This window comes from Centrocercus urophasianus, unplaced genomic scaffold, assembly GCF_019232065.1.
Source record: "Centrocercus urophasianus isolate 14NV4802_14NV808 unplaced genomic scaffold, USGS_Curo_1.0 seq_11, whole genome shotgun sequence".
NCBI lineage: Eukaryota > Metazoa > Chordata > Aves > Galliformes > Phasianidae > Centrocercus > Centrocercus urophasianus.
Genome location: NW_024884253.1, coordinates 77,259,994 through 77,277,471, shown reverse-complemented (window position 1 = coordinate 77,277,471; position 17,478 = coordinate 77,259,994). Strand labels below are relative to the sequence as shown.

The following is a 17,478-nucleotide window of genomic DNA, read 5'->3' as shown; positions in this document are numbered from 1 at the left end:
ACTTTCAAAAGACAAGATTTCTGCAAATTAACAAGCAATGATAAGCAAGGAAGTGACACTGAAAAACACTTTTTAAATCACCAGGAAAAGTTATACAAAGTTTAGAAAAATATATAGAATCTGTAAGAACTTCCCCACATTCTCTTGCAGACATTCAAAGAGACCCATTCTTGATGCCCTTGACAAGTAAGGCTATTAAACAAGCTCAACTTTGATTTTCCTAAATACCCAGTGCTACATTTACTGTAAACACAGAACAATGCTGTGTTTTAGAAAATTGCTTAAGATCCTGCTTTTTTTCGCCCCACTGAAAATGTCAAGTCATGTCACAAGATGTATTTCAACATATTCTGGCAATATTTAATGCAACAATTAAGGAATTTACAATAAGACAGAAGAGTGCATTAGAAACATCACACCGATCACTTGAAAAAAATCTAGAAATACTGAAGGAGAAATGAAAAATACATTTGAGCAATTTAGACACTCCTTTTTCCCAGTATTGTACCATGAACTAGATTTTAGTTTTATTTTTGTATGAGTTTAGAACAACGTAAAATAACGTGTTTGAAAATTTGTATTAAAGCTAAACGTTACAAACATTATTGCAAAAAGACCTAAACTAAAGCTTTCTTTGAGTGAAAGCTCCCTTCCCTCTAGAATCTGAATGTTAGTTTTATTCTTTGTATACTTAACACTCAGTATTGGATCCTGTTTGAAGTTCTGAGAAGGCAGCAAGTTTAACCCATTTATTTTTGTTTTATACTCCACAGAAGCATTTTCTCTTTTGCAAACACTGTTTTAACTCAAAAAGACTCTAAATAAAATTACCAAAAAATACCATTCTAAATACTAATATCATTAAGATAAGATCTTTTAAAGATGAACTCGTGCTTTCTATATACAAAACTTAATTTCTAACTTCATCATATTGATTATAGAATCTGGAAAACACTTATACAAAAAATAACTATATTACTGTACTGAGATACAACTTTCTGCAATCTGTTCTAAGTTCACATCATACTAATAAACTTGCAAGTATTCTTAAGTATTCTTTATATAGATTTTTAGAAATATTTGAAATAGGATGCATATTGTCATGATGCCTTTGATTCATCTGTTGAAACCATTGTCCTGACTCCACTTTCCTAATACACCTGAGTACCTAATGAAAAAATCTCAGTTGCTTACTCAGAACTTCCACTACATTTCAAAAGTGCCATATTATTATTTTGTTTTTTAAAGTTTCTTTTCAAGTTAAAGGGAGTTAGTAAAGCTGTTGCCTCTTCCTTTTCTCTGATGAATCTGTATGAAGAGAAAAAGTTCCTGAATATTCACCTAAATGAAGACTGATGAATTACCTAATATCACTGACATGGGAGCAGATACAAGGCTGATTCTTTACCTTGCAAAAGCTGGTTATTATAGCTGAAGGAATTAGATGTATTTTCTTGTCTTTTGGTCATTCTTTCATGCATGCTATGGGAGAAGAGAGCGTTCTCTGCATCGCTGCATCAGTGCTGCTACAGTTCCTTCTATTGAGGCGAGCAGAGAAAGAGTGAGAAGTCTTGAACAGTGTTTTGTGTTTCCTACAGATTTCATGGATAAGAATATAAAACTGGACAGGAAAGGGACTCGCTCTAGGTCTAGAACAAAAGCTGTGCCCACAGATGGACAAGATAGTGAAATCTCCTGAAGGCTTAGAAAAGGACAGACAGATTCATGCCAGGATATTCAGGATGATTTAGAATACAGCTGTACAAAACTAACTTACAGACAGGTTCAAGATCATTCCTTTCTGCTGCTAGGGGTCATTCCCTAGATGTATACTTCTTGAATAAAACCCCTATTTTTCACTTCCAAAAACAGCAGAGGAACACTGTAGAAACTTGAACATTTTATAATAACACAGAATAGAATTAGCATTTGTCTAATCAAGGAAAGGACTTCTAGAGCTATTTGAAACATTCTGCCTTCCCTGGGAAGGAGTAACAGTTGTACTCATGATTATACATTGCAAATTTAAAATCCTTTTTCCATTTAATTAGAGATCATTTCTAAAAACATCCAGTTCATTGCCAGAGTCACCATTCCCTTTTCCTATGACTTAGGAAAAGCGTTATTAGTTTCTGTTAGAGCCAGTAAACAATACCAGAAAGAGTGATTTTAAGAACTGAGATACTGTTTTTTTCATTAGATGCCAAGATGACTGCCACTATGTCAATCCCAGAATTTGTGACTTAACAAAAAAGCCTAGAAACAAAATACCACACGCTGGAGGTCTCACTTCCACTACTGGAAAGTTAAGTTTGCATTTGATGCAGTTTGTACCTGTGAGATATCCAATTACAGAAGGGAGAGGAAACAAGTTATTTTGTTTTTACTGTGCAATGAGCGACATACAGGGACATTTAGAGAAGTCTCCTGCAGCACTGTTGATACCTTTTTGCTGAAATGCTTGTCAATAAAATAACTATCTCAATGAATAAATGCAAGAAGCATTAAATGCCAAAATCAGTTACTTTGATAGTTTGGAATTGTCATCTTTTTATTATTTCAAATGTTAAATGCAGTAATATGGTAAATAGGCGAAAGCAATGACAAATAAACCAGGATGACACTGTGATTATTTCAGTGTGCTGAAGCACTTCTCGGATGAAAAGAGGCTGAGAGAGTTGGGGTTCCTCAGCCTAGACATGAGAAAGCTCTGGGGAGACCTCCCTGAGACTTTCCAGTACCTAAAAACTACCTACAGGAAAGCTGGAGAACAACTTATCAGAGTGTAGTTATAAGACAATGGGTAATGACTTTAAACTAAAAGAGGGAAGATTTAGGTTTTTTGAAGAAATTCTTTACTCAGAGAGTAGTGAGGCAGTGGCATAGGCTGCCCAGAGAATCTGTGGATGCCCCATCCCTGGAAGTGCTCAAGGCCAGGTTGCAGGGGGCCCTGGGCAACCTAATCCAGTGAGTGGATGGACTTTACGGTCTCTTCCAACCTAACCCAAATAAGAATTCTATGAATGCATTCTTTTTAATTTCCATTAGTCAGTGTTTAAATTGTGAATCAGTGCTACACGAAATCTTTTTTGTAACGAAACGGCTTGACCAACAGCGAGGCCTCGTGGCCAAGAAGGTCAACAGCATTAAGAAGAACGTAGCCAGCATGTAGAGGGAGGTGATCCTCCCCCTCTACTCTGTGCTGGTGAGGCCACCCCTGGAGTACTGTGTCCAGTTTTGGGCTTCTCAGCCCAAGAAAGATAGGGAGCTACTGGAAGAGAGTCCAGTGGAGTACCACAGAGATGAGTGGTCTGGAGCATCTCCCTTACGAGGAAAGGCTGAGAGACCTGGGACTCTTCAGTCTGGAGAAAACTAAGGGGGGATCTTATCAATATGTATAAATACATAAGGTGTAGAAGCCAAGTGGATGGGGACAGGCTGTTTTTGGTGATGCCTAGTGACCAGACAAGGGACAACAGGCACAAACTGGAACACAGGAAACTCCAAATGAACATGAAGAAAAACATCTTTCCTGTGAGGGTGACAGAGCACTGCAACAGGCTGACCAGAGGGGTTGTGGAGACTCCTTCTCTGGATAGCCAGAGCTCATGTGGATGCTTTCCTGTGTAACCTGCTCCAGGGAACCTGCTTTAGCAGAGAGGTTGGACTCAAACCTTTACAATTTTGTGATTCTGTCTCTGAAAGTCAGTAAAGCAAATAAAATCTTGACTGAAGCAACTGAAACAGCTGCAGGTACTAGGGAAAAAAAGATACACCCTTGTAGAAGAGACTATATTCTCACAATTCATCCTTTCAGACTGAAAATAAAGAAAATCATAGGATTAATACGCGACTTGGAAATGCTGCATATTGTAATAATATTTAGTTCTAAGAAAACCACCTCACCAATTCATATCCCGAAATGGGAACTAAGGAAGGAAAATGGTTCTGCCTCTCTTTTACGTGGGGAGACAAATGAAAAACAAAATGCATATATGGGAAAAGAACCAGCAAACAGGCTCAGAGCAACAATATACCTATTTACAGAAGCACCATCTATAAGAGCCTACCTCAGCCTATGCTGTACGAAGTATTAGAAAAAGTAATTGCTCAGTGAATTTTTCTCTTCTATTACACTTCTTTATCCCAAGCCTATTATAATTCTCCCCCCTAAAATAGAAAGTCTTTCAGAAGATAATGATGGCTGACTGTTTTCATGCCTGGGAATTCAACCTTACATACATTCATCCAAACACAATCAGAACAAACAGTCATTACAATTACTCGGTGCGACTTCTACACGCATTCATTTAGGAGGATGGTCAAACACAGTATTGTTTTTCTGTGTCTGTGGTTGTTTTTAAAATGGGGCTTTTTATTATTTTTTTTTAAATAAAGCTGGAATTTTATGACTTCAGAGGATAAGACTGGTGAAAATCAACACAATTACGTTTTAAGAGACAAATGCCCGTAAAACCTGTCAGAGAATGAAGGTACCTCAGTGATGTCTCTGTACAGCTACTACATACTAATGAAAACAATTTTAGATCCACCGCATTACTTTCCTCTTGCAGTGAACAGCACTCAAAGTTTGCATATTCAGCATTATCTTTCCCTTCAACTTTGCAAACAACAGCACAACCTTGTTCTTAGTATGTTTGATTCTACTTAAATAGAAATTAGAAATAAAAAACTAGTGGAGGACATCCAGTAAGCTATTACTGTTATCATTTTCCTAAGTTTGCACTACACAAATGAAAGCATACAAGTGAGACAAACTAACCTTGAAATAACAATGAACTGAAGGGTAAGAATAGTCATGGAAGAACGTTGCTTGAGAACAACATCCTAATACTAAACCAAAAACTTTACTGTGTCCTAAATTCTGCTCAAAGACTACATATTCCAGAGCACAGAACACAGAAGCATGGTGCTTCCTATTACATGAGAGAAATATATTGATTCTTACATCTCATTAAGGTTGACAGATCAGTTAAGAACTGATTATTATTTGCAGATGTGAACTGATTGTTACCACAAAAAAATAATGACAGCTTTTTCCTAAAATTTAGCCAATGGAATCTTTATATTTTACCTCCAGACAAACAAGGTGACTTTTATTTTAAATAAATGTTCTTCAGGTTTAAGTGGTAAACATATTTCAGGAGTGAAATTCCAATGCAGATAAAATGTTATTAACTCAAACTGCTCATCTGCAAGAAGCATTATTACAAACTACATACTCAGTTGTTTGTTTTTTAAGAAGAACAGTTTTTAACATTTTTCTACTTGTTCCAGTTAACATTTGGCTTGCAACATCTCTGTTACAGGTGATTGCACATAAAGATTTAAACACACATACATATTTTCTAGCAGTCATGATAAACTGGGATTTGGATTTTTGGGGAATAAATTTAAAACTAAACTTTATTTGCTGCATGGAATTTTCACGACCTTCATTGTGTGTTATTGATCTTACCCAGTTGAACTGGTCTTTCAGAAACGACCACAATCATCTCCATAGCTACCCTGTTCATTACTAGGTTTTTACTTCTTTTTGATCTTCCATTAGAACCTAAACCATAGACATCAAAGAACTAATACACAGTGTAACCAATGCACCAATACACAGAGCAAACCATTTCAGAAACGTGCCAGCCATTCTGACACTAAGTGGTTGCTCAGATGTCAACTATCGTATTTACTGGATCATATTCACTTAGTCCCACGTCACGGAGGCTGCCTCTAACTTTTAAGAGGGTGAAAAGGATTGGTGAAATGGCCTCTAAATCCCTGGCTAGGGACAAAACCTATTAAGAGACTGTCATCCTCCACTTAACAGCTTCTTCAAAATGGAAATACACAACACATGTTCAGCTTCAGATTTTGCAATCAATTACAACGTGATGATGCTTAAGGAACAAAGATGAGGGAGGACCTTACAGATTCACCACAAAACCATGTTTAATTCTCACATTAAACACAGTGACAGTGTAAGACCTTAAATACCACCACTATATATTTTCAGCACAGCCTGGTGATCACTTATGAAGTATATTGCTCATATCGAGAATTTTTAGTACATTTCAAGACCAGTTATCAATAAAATTCAGTTAATCTTTAACAATAAGACTGTATAGATACGACCCAAGAGGGTACCTTGTTGAAGAGAGCCTAGATCTTAGTTTGGCATTTCACAATGCTAATGTGAAAAATACTAACAGATGGTCTACCCAAAATGTCCTTCAAATTCTGTAATTACACCTAAAGGAACACTACAAGAGTTATACCAATGAGTGGTAACTAGAATAACTGTTTTTAAAGAAAATTTCAATTCCCAGAATGTTAAGCATCCCATGCAATCCAGTTACAAAATCCTCAATTTTGAGATCTTCAGTCAAATTGAAACAGATGATTCATTCAAGGCAAAAATAAATGTAATCAGACGTATTTCAACTGTAAAACAAAGTAAGTAGGAAATAGCCTAAAAGGCCATGGAAATATTAAGGGTACTGCACAGACTATGCGACAAGCAGTAATAAGGCAAAATATCACATCCTGCCAAGCAAAGGGAAGGAGTAATTAAGAAATCAGAAATTAAGCACTGATCCTAGAACATTTATAGAATTATTTCTGAAAGATTACTAACAAAATCCTTCCCATGAACCGCAAACAAAAGTCCTGCTGCACTCACCCATCCAAAACCCTGTAATATAGTTCATATAGTATGATACTTTCAAATACAGTACATCTGTAATCAAAGTGTGGAACATGTCAAATTGACCACATCGACCACTAATAGTTGCTTGTATGCTTCTAAATTTTATATTATAGGATCAGTACAAATTTCTACAGGAGTTTTGAAAGCCTTAAAACAAATTTATGCAATAAGCCCTACTAAACGTACCATACTGTAGGTCTCCTCAGCAAGGACTACAGCTTATTCAACAAAATATGCTATTTTAATACCCCTGCTATGGTTAAGAATAGGGCAGCTACTTTTTTTTTTTTTTTTTTTTTTTTTTCTTCTTTTTTTTTTTTAAACATGCTTTTACTAGTGTGCAATACTTACACAGCAAAGCATAACAGCATTTCTTTCCCCCATCCTCAATCACCACCTTCCTTTCCTACATCATGCAGTGTGAATGGCTATATAGAAGATTTACTTCATTTAGAATCAAAACATCACATTTTTTCAATTTTATTTAGTTTTACTACAAATTTGAGGAAAATGCATGAATAAGATTGGGAATTTTCCTATGAAGAGATGCCCTTGATGAACATTGTCTTGGCTGATATGTGGATCTTCAGGAAAAATACTAAAATTTTTTCAAAAGTACGCAGTGCTGCAAAATAACCTGAGCTTTAATCCGCTTCAAAACTGAGGAAATAAAATTAAATTTAATTTTTGAACTTCATCCTCTGTTCTTTGTGACCCACATCAACCAGAGCCTTCTCTAACAAAAACGCTGGTGCTACCACAAATGGATGGACCTACAGTAAGAGTTAGTGCTGCTGAATGCCAACAGGTGCCTTAAGCAAAGGAAGAAATATTCAAATACCATCATGCAGGTTTACTGAACTCACCTGACAAAGATGTAAAACCATTCTCTAGAAGCAGAGATGCATGCACAAAAGTAAGAACACGATTGCAAGTAAAATCTTCAAAATGAAGAAAGCATCCTGGTAAAAATAAAAAGCAAAATTCCCAGGTTCCTCACCTCTCGCTTTGCGAGCAGCACATTAGGAACAATATGAGGCAGGCAGCGTCCCAACATTAGCATGACACTTTTCTCACTGTCTGCAATTCGAGATACCTAGAAAATAGAGTATATTTATATATTTTTAACTGAAGTAAAGGAATAGAAAAACATCCTTCTTGATTGGTTACTCATAGCAACTTGTACACTTGGGCTTGGCAGCTGGTGGGCTAACTTCAAAAGCATGAATCCACTTGTTGAAACTCAAAATTTCCCAGTAATTACATAGCTATAACTAGGTAGCATATTTTAGCTAGAATCCTTTTTTCTTAATTTTCATGCTCATAAACTGCCCTTTCCGTGTACCTTGATAAGCGTTGACACAAAACAATTGATGGTTTAACTACTGCTATCGTACAGAAGGAATCTTCTAGTTTATGCCAACTGGGAAACATACCTCTGATCCCAAACGACTATCTGCTGACATTCGACAGAAAGACAGTAGTGCTTGATGGAAAGCTGGTGACAATTTCCTGAAATATCATCAAAAAGGAAGGGTGAGGGAAAGCATGGATCAGAAAGGTAATGACTTTCACTCTGGTTCAGCCAGCTAGATAAAATAACATTCAATAGCATTTGTTTTCAGTTTTCAGTGAAGCATGCAGTAGAATATTCACAATTACCTTTCACTTCTATGATTTCCTGTTTGTAACTAGAAAACAATAGATGCCCTAATTAACAAGTTACTTTCAGTTCCTAAAAATGTAATGTCTTTCAGATTGCTTCACAGATAAAAATAGAAAAGGAAGAAGAAAAAGAAGACATAAAGAAAAGGAAGTTTCAGCAATACAAGAGGAAGCATACTCTTTCGCAAACAGAAGGAAAAAATACTGCAAGCAACCAGCAGTTTTTGCTCAATGCTCCAATTTTGTACATTGGATAAAAAAGTTTGAGTAGTCCATCACTTACAAGCTTCAGCATTAAATCCAGACTAAACTGCCAATCTAGAATCTAAATGTTGGGTTCAGATGGATAGCGAAAGCCTGACTTAAGTTGCTGTCTAATCCCTGATGTTTATTTCTAGAAGTACCACCTCGTGGATATGCACTGAACCAGCAAACACAGCCCAGCTACTCAAAGCCTCAAGTACAAACACAAAACTCGGATGTGAGTCTCAGAACTAGTTTGTCCAAAGAATAATTTGGCAGAAACGACCTCAGAAGACCCTGACTGATCATTATGTAGTACAGGCAACTGTTGGCAGCAGCATCCTATGCCTTTATCTTCTGTATTTAGAGACTAATCTAACTGCTTCATCCACTATGCTTCAAGAGAGAAGGAGCATTTGTCCTCCAGGCACAGAGCAATTTCTTTCTTTTGTGGAAAATACACTTTTTAATACTTCAACTCTTAAAACTGCTATTTTGAGAGCTTAAGTGAAGAAAAGCCTACATATATGTGATTGTACATGTATGGACACATATTTTTATTCAATAGGTTGCAAAGTTACATTATCCACGGGAAATATATACAACTCTTTTCTAACCAAAGAAAGAAAAACACAGAACACCAACATAAAAAATCTAATTTCTTGCTTAAAACAGTCTAATCTAAACCAGAAGGACTTAGATAAATATGCAGAATAGTCTTCCTCTTCTCTTAAAGTTTTAATGAAGTCAGTTTATTTTAATTCAAATCAGCTTGATTTTGTAGAAGAGTTCACTTAAGAAAAATAAGAGATCCAGATGGTAGTGAGCTGTAAAGGACCTTGGTTTAATAATATGCTAGCCCTTACCACATAAAGGCATTACTGAATGCCATATTTGCAGAAGCTATTCCAGCCTTTAATTACACTGGAAGAACTGGAGCAAGTGTTGCAAAGCAGTACTGTAATATCAACAGAATCAAAGCCAACCTCTGTCTTGGCTGTTCATTTTAATTTTACCTTTGCACTCCACAGAATATCAAATTCTTATCTACCTGAAACCTTAATTAAATACTCAAATTGGGACAAAGTTCTATCCTCATTTTGCTGAGAAAAAAAGACCAAGTGTGACAGCATTTCCCTTGAATTTCCCTAGGGGTTAATTAACAGGCAAGCTCTGGGCAGCATAGGCTCTATAAGTCCTACTACCTACATTTACATTCTAGAAAGCTGCTTTATGAAATTTAATAAAACCTCTTCTAACAGAAACAGTGACAAACTCAGGCCTCTTTCACCAAGTTAACAGAAAGCCTTTTCAAGGACCAGCAGATGCCAGTAACAAAGTGCAAATATAAGAAAGCACGATGAAGACAAAATGCAAGCACTACTCTTTTCCCTACACAACTAGGAGAAAGGAGACAATTTACTGAAAAATTGACTGCTACATGAAGAAAACACCTTGTATTTGGTTCAAATTACCAAACACCTAAAACAAGTTGAATAAATATATGCAATGGAGTCTATTTAAACTTCTGCTAGTGCTTTCTGCTGCAATCTGTTACACAAGGCACTTCTCCAAGGATCCCCATGTCCTCATTTTTGGGCATGTACACACACCTGTTCCTGTTACAGTCACATCAAGCAGGCTCACTTGCTCTCCCATCATCTTTTCCCATCTGGTTAAGATTTATGCCAAGAATCCATCCTCTAGCTACAGTAATAACAGTCTTGTCTTTGAGAACCAAGTCCTAGCTTTTAATGCAGTTTTTTAACAACTCTTGAATAAACTGCAGTAATTGTTCTCTACAAATGACTGCCTTAGATTGAATAAAATATACATGCAGTACATGAGTATCTTGAGATCTGTGGGAGAAGCAGCATTGTTTAAGAAACAGTATAATTCTTTCATGTAGTCAGCTGAGAGATATGAGTCTATAAAGCACTATCAAGGATTGTTTCCTTTGATCCTTCACTGACATGTAAAATAGGAAATTCAGTGCCAAAATAGCTACGTATTACACACACTTCACTTATTTGTGCACCAAATGCTGTATCAGTGCATCTCTGAAATTAATGGACTCCATGTAAACTGAAGGTTTTATTCAGGGTAGTTGTTTTTCTAAAAAAAAATAAAAAAAATAAAAATGCTGCAGCAGCCATACATCATTGCACATGGGTTTTAAAGGCCTGTGAGCCAGCAAAATAAATTAGTTTAGCTATTCTAGAAACTTGTCATATATTCCTCTGGAATTCCTTCCTTATTCATAGATCTCATCCTATTTTAATACCCATCCTCTACTATCTCCAAACCACCAATCTACTATTTGTGTTCTTAATTCCTCCCAGCAGTCCCAGTTACACTGAACAAAAAGAAACTTGTAAGAAGGCACAGATGAAGGCAAGCATACAAATTCACAGTCATAAATGTATGACAGGTACAAATTTTGATTATTACACAGCCTCAGTGTTCCGCTAGAATATGAAAGAAATATAAAAATACATTAAACAAATCCTGAAAGTTTAAATGGAATCACTGAAAAAACTCAGATAAGTCCCACCTGAGTTTTACTTTCTTACTAAGCACTAATCATTCAATTAGAACAGATGAAATTAGTAGTAACACTAACATACTGTACTCAGAAATTAAATATCTTTCCTGCTGCTCCATTCTAAAAAAACCTGCCTTTATCTCCCAGGATTAATGTGAGAACTTACAACACACATAGGATTTGTGAGCAAAGTTAATTATTAGCAAGGGTAGTTACTCTTTTTTCTTTCTTTTTTGGAGGGAGGTGAGCAGGGGAAGTAATTTTCAGCTTCTATTCATTTTTCTGTCTGTGCAGAATACCACACACGTCCATTTCTTCTTTGTATTACTTTCCTATGCATGCTCTCAGTTGTACACACTTTACTATCTCAGCAGCCTGCTCAACTCCCAGTAGTACACTGTTGTTTGTCTTTTACTTATTCAATAAGTTACTTCCCTTCTTCACTATAGTGCTTAAAAATCCTGCATATATTTCAGAGGCTTTCCCAGCAGCATTCAAACGCACAGACTCAGTTTCCAATTAATAACATGAATACTTTATTTAATTAAAAAGAATCATAGTTACCTAAATGAAGACAAGCCTCAAATTCAAACATCAAAAAACAAGAGAGAATACCAGTGGATACTATTTCTGGTTAAAAAAAAAAAAAAAACCAAAACCTAAGTTTTTAAGTGCCCTAGGAGAATAACTACTAAACCTGCATTTCCAGATGGAAAAACTAAAGTCTTTCCAACCACTCTCCAAGTGGAATAGATTTCATTACAAAACTAAATTGTAATGGAGAACACAAACAACCTGTTTTCTCATTCATCACTTTAATTTTGGCTTTTCATTTTTGACACAAAGATTATGGCAAGATTTAGAAACAAGTAGGAGGTGAAAAGAAGCACTTACAGTTGATGCTAAAAATTGCCTTCCCTAAAAATCAGTAGGAACACTATGTGAAAGTATCATCAGTGTTCAATAAAGGCATGCTAAGCCTTTCATTCATATTCAAAACAAAAATGATCTATGCCTGCTGCTGGGCTTTGTTAGAGAAATTATACACTTCTTAATTTTTAAAGCATTTTATTTTAAAACTAATCGCTCACCTATTCGGTTTATCAAAGTGCACTGCAGTTTTAGCTGATGGAGCACAAGAGGACACTTTCTCTGTGTCTTTACAGGAGACAGAATTTAGCGTATCATCTTTTGAAGTCCTTGTATCATGTTCAGCTGATGAAGAAAGGCTTTTTTCCTCAGCGTCTGCATGTTTACTGTCATTCTCAGAGCTCTTGATATCCAAGTACCGTCCATTGTCCTCTGAGACTGTGTGAGGCACTTGCTCTAAGGAAGGATGGGGAGCTACACCATAAACTGTAGACACGGCAAAGTTTTCATTCTTGAGGAAATCTATTTCACTGAAAAAGTTAAAACCAAGAATTGTTACTTTCCTGACAAGGTTGCCGGAATCACAAAGCAAGGACAGAAATAAGGACAACACACTGAACAGTTCTTTCTTCAAATCCAGTACGTTCAAAGTTTCTATCAAGTTCTTCAGATGAGCACCAGTTTACCAGAGGTCTTCAGTCAACAATAAGTAGAAGGAAAAATGCTGCATTCAGAACAAGTGATTCAATGCTATAAATAAGTGACAAGAGCTAGTTTTATAATGTTTCTGGCTGAACTCTTAGTACTGAAACATACTGTCCACAGAGAGACACCCATCTGGGGCACAAAACTCAAAATACTACAGAAAGAATTAGTACAAAGATCCCAGTTAGTTTTGAAATGGTAAGAGTACAATTCGTTAAAGTCATTGAAAAATTGTCTAACTTGTCCTAACATTCATTCTCCTAAGAAGAATGGAATCTTACAGCTTACAGAATCACGTTTTGAACAACCTTTTAAAGGCTTTTTATCGTCGTTGTTCAAGATCCTGTCATTTCTATTACAGAAAGAAAAACAATATTAAAATAAATTACTTAAAATACAACCTTAAACAGCATTGCAACCTCTTCACAGTGCAGTACTGCAGAGTTAAATATAGCTGACTGAGGAGCAAAATCTACACAAAACACATCAGAACTGATGCTATTTTCAGTTAGGTAAATAAAGAAGTTGCACTGAGGGAACAAAGCTAATTCCAAAATTAAACAATGTCAGTAATCAAAAGATAAATACTCAGTTTAAAGTCTCTTGGGTTTTTTTTTCCCCAAATCAAATACCACACACTAAAAGGAAAGATTGCACTGCTCCAAAGAACTCCTAGCAATTTTGTAGGTAAAAAACTGTGTTTTGATACATGTGCCAGAAAAACATTAAGAAGTTATTCTGATATTTATTAGCAGTTAAGCAGATGGATAAATACATACCTCTCAAGTCTTTGGATTTGTTCCATCAAAGACCATTTCTCATTGTTTAAAACACTAATTTGATCTTCTAATTTCTGCACTATCAAACATTGCTAAATACAAGATAGAGACAAAAGAGGTTAGCACAATGAAGTAATGATGCAAACAGTTGAAATTTCTTTCGTACAGCCTCTTACTTCTATTGATTGTGGTGTTTCAAATACCGGAACTGTCCCAAGTATAGGGGTGGCAGCCTCCAACTCATCATCATCTACACCAACTGATACATCCACCACATCTCTTGCGGTAACATGATGGTTTCCAAAGTCCCGATAGAGTTGTAAAAGGTCAGGAGGTTTTGGAATGTTCAATCCCACATCATCCCACAATTCAAAATCCTTCAAAGCAATAAGAGAAAACAAACCACACAATAGACTTCTAGCACTGTTTTTCTTCCTTGTTTAACTTAGGTCTGCATTCAAAGAAGAGCAAAATAATCATGTCAAAGCTGCACTGCAGTAATAAGAGCTCATTTCATAACCTAAAGCAGTCTCACCCTAAAGACAGTTCTAAGCAGTGTATTAAAAAAGAGAACCTTCCAAAACACACAGCTCACAATTTTTTTTGTGCTCTAAGATACAAATACTTTGGAGAATCAAATGTATAATTGATCAAATTCTAACAGAAGCCAGTGAATGTGGTAGAAGACTTCCTACTGATAGGGCTATCACTTTGTTCCCTTCTCACTTACATGTACAATCTTCCAAAAGGAGACAGTCAAATAGCTCTGAAGACAACTGATAGACAGGGTGTGTATTTTCAAAATCTGGACATAAGTGTATTCAGTGTACACTGATGAATACAATAATACAACCTTCCATCTCAAACTGTTAAAACTTGACCTTGTTTTTTTCACTGACATGTAACTTAACTATCCTACAAGATTATTTCACATTTATATACACTAATAAGCATGTACACTGATAATGAGGAGTTGTGATGCTCTCTTAAAAGGAGTTAAATCTCAAATAGATTCATGCTTTTATTTTTTTACTTCAAGAATGTTGACAATTTTTTTCTAGTCTGGTTATATATAAATTTAATATTAAATACATACAAAAGCAACGTGCTCCTGCTGCAAAGATTAATGATATTCTAGACTGCATTATGCCAAGTGCAGTCGGGCCAAGGGAGGTGACCTCTCCCCTCTGTTCAGGGTTTGTAAGACCATATCTGGAGTGCTGTGTCCTGTTCTGGGCTCCACAGTACAAGAGACACAGACACTGAAGAGAGTAATGGGAAGGAGCTATGAAAATGGTGAAGGTACATGGACTAGAACATCTCTCCTGTGAGGAGCAGCCAAGAAAGCTGGGACTGTTCAGCCTAGAGAAAAGTGGCTCAGGGGGAAATCTCATCAGTGTATATAAATACCCTAAGGAAGGGTGCAAGGAACATGCAGACATGAACATGCAGGTTCCTTTCAATGGTGCCCAGCAACAGGACAAGAAGCAATGGGCACAAACTGGAACATCAGGAAACACTCATTTACTGTGAGAGTGACCAAGCACTGCCACAGGTTGGAAGTTGTGGAGTCTCCTCCTTGGAGAGGTGAGAGCTGTCTGGACACGGACTTGTACAACCTGCTTTCGATGCCACTGCTTGAGCAAGAGCTGGACCTGACAAATTGCAGAGGTGCTGTCCAACCTCAACATTCTAGAATTTTATGACATTGTTTGGAAACTGCCTTTCTAAATACATAAGCTGAATAGTAAAATACAATTAGAGATAGCTATCATTACCTTCTTTTGCTTCCTTTATAGAAAGCAGAGACTCTTGTCTCCTTCCTACAGACTTGGAGAATGTACTTCTCAAACAGCTGTTTCCAAGCCATGCTTTTTATATGAAAATGCTAACATTTAACTCTTAGAATACTCATTTAAGCTCACTTGAGCTTACAAAAAGATCTGAATGCGGAAAATTCACGTGTAATAAAAAAGAAAATCTTACCTGATCATGGTTTTCATCTGAAAATGTTATTGACGTAAGCTTGTAACTATTCTTCAATAAAAATTCATTAACTAGGAAGTTTAGAGCTCTTTTCTCAAGAGGTCTGATTGGCTCCTGGAAAAAAAGAAAACAATACACTGCATCTTTGATTCATCTTGCTGTAAGCTACTGAAGCATATCTGCATTAAGGCCCACGCAAAGCTCCGTTTTCACCAGCCACCTACCTGAATTTCAGGACTTGATTTATAATTTTTTCGTTCCTGCAAAGGAACTTCATTTTCTGGGGAGGAAAAAAAAAACAGTAACTAAATTTTATTCTTTCAACCAGGATGAGCTCAGCTACTTCTACAATGTTCAAAGTAGAGGCTTAAGAAAAGGTTTGTGTACACCACCTGCAGCCTGAGTCAGGTTGGCTCGGAGGGCCTGTATGGTCTCCTTGGCTTTCCGTAGTTCAAACTCCAGGACTGGACAGGGATTTGGATTAAACACACACAGGCATCCAACCAAGGCAAGGGAAACAAAAAATAAAATATAAAAAGCAAGGATGGGTATGAAAAAAAATATACAGTTTGTATTCAACAGAAAGCATGCAGTCTTCATGGAACTTATGAACACATGCAGCAGAGTTGGTCTGAAAGCAAACTGGTGAATGTTTTCCATCGGTTCATTGGGATTAATTAACTAGGCCAAAATTTCAAGCTGTCTGACAAGGACTCGCTGTAGGCTGTTTTGTTTTTATTTGGCTGCTTGTTTTCAACTCTGCATTACGGGAAAAAGTTTGTTAGTTCTTCTTCATGTATGGTCAGCTGGTACTGTCAAAATTTCAATTCCTAAGGGGCAGGGGACAAAGATCAGATCTAAATAACGCACATACATGTTGGTGGCAGTGTTAGCTGCCTCCATGTAGCAAAACTAAAACCCTAATGTGAATGCACTGTCCCACTGAGACTACTGATATTTTTTTTATTTGAAAGTAAGTTTATATATTGAAATTACTGAAATATTTATACATTGAAAAATATTATTTTTAGTGGCAGAATTTGAAGCTTGCCTCATTTTCTTACTAAAATTTCTTACTTTTTAAAACCTTTTTTTTTTTCCTTTTGCTTCATGTTTTCAGGAATACCCTAGAAGTAATGAAGACTTAAATGTTGAATACATCTAAGAGATGCAAATAAAAAAAAAACCAAAATCTGCAGCTCCCTCAGTGCCTACAGAGAAGCTTGCAAGAAAAAATGTCTTTGCTCCATTATCCTTTAATATTCCAGTGAGTCTTGGGGATAAAACATATTTAACCATCTAGCGTAAGTTTTAGAGATTTCAAAACACAAAATTCTAGGTGACACTTCCACCTGCTTTCAGCCCTATCACTGTTGTGAGTTTCTCACGTTCTGTTACTCTCTCTGAAAGAGCCAGGAGTGCTTTGCTTGCACTTGAATTTCACACATTTTAATTTTAAGCCACATGTATGTACTGTGGTGTCAAATTTTAACATCTTGTACCTTGCAAAAGACACAGTAAGTGTCTTAATAGCTACTGTAAAGAATGAGCTTTGTAATGAACTCATTGAGAGAAGCATAAAGCAGTTACCATACCAAAATGTTTGCATAATTGAACTGGATGCCTAACATTTGCTTAATTTTGACTCCAAATCAAAGCTAAAAATGCTGTAGTTGCTTTTAATACGAATGTATTAATAAGACTTTTAATCATTGCCTGGAAACAATTTAATGTGGCATTTTGAAATATTTGCAAAGGACAGCACAGTGCAGAAGTACTGAATTTAATCATCCGTAAGAAATGCTGCTGAAGACTACAAAAACTGGTTTCCTTTTTGGAACACCTGATTAAGAACTTTTTGATCAATAGCATGCATGGAAAAAAAGATTCACTCAGTTTGCATTTTTCCATAAAAACTGAAGGAGTAACTACAGTACACCACATTTGCTACATGAAAGGAACTT

The 17,478-nt window shown here is 36.3% G+C and overlaps 1 protein-coding gene across 1 annotated transcript in view; it reads right to left on the bottom strand.

The window, feature by feature from the left end:
• Positions 1-17,478, bottom strand: part of RELCH (RAB11 binding and LisH domain, coiled-coil and HEAT repeat containing) — a 71,423-nt gene that overhangs the window by 32,715 nt on the left and 21,230 nt on the right. The window contains exons 3-10 of the mRNA XM_042809118.1: positions 15,907-15,978; positions 15,739-15,794; positions 15,515-15,628; positions 13,705-13,905; positions 13,529-13,620; positions 12,266-12,574; positions 8,158-8,233; positions 7,722-7,817 (exon numbers count right to left, since the gene is read on the bottom strand). Coding sequence (XP_042665052.1) covers positions 7,722-7,817; positions 8,158-8,233; positions 12,266-12,574; positions 13,529-13,620; positions 13,705-13,905; positions 15,515-15,628; positions 15,739-15,794; positions 15,907-15,978 — 1,016 coding nt within the window. The remainder of the gene's footprint in view (positions 1-7,721; positions 7,818-8,157; positions 8,234-12,265; positions 12,575-13,528; positions 13,621-13,704; positions 13,906-15,514; positions 15,629-15,738; positions 15,795-15,906; positions 15,979-17,478) is intronic.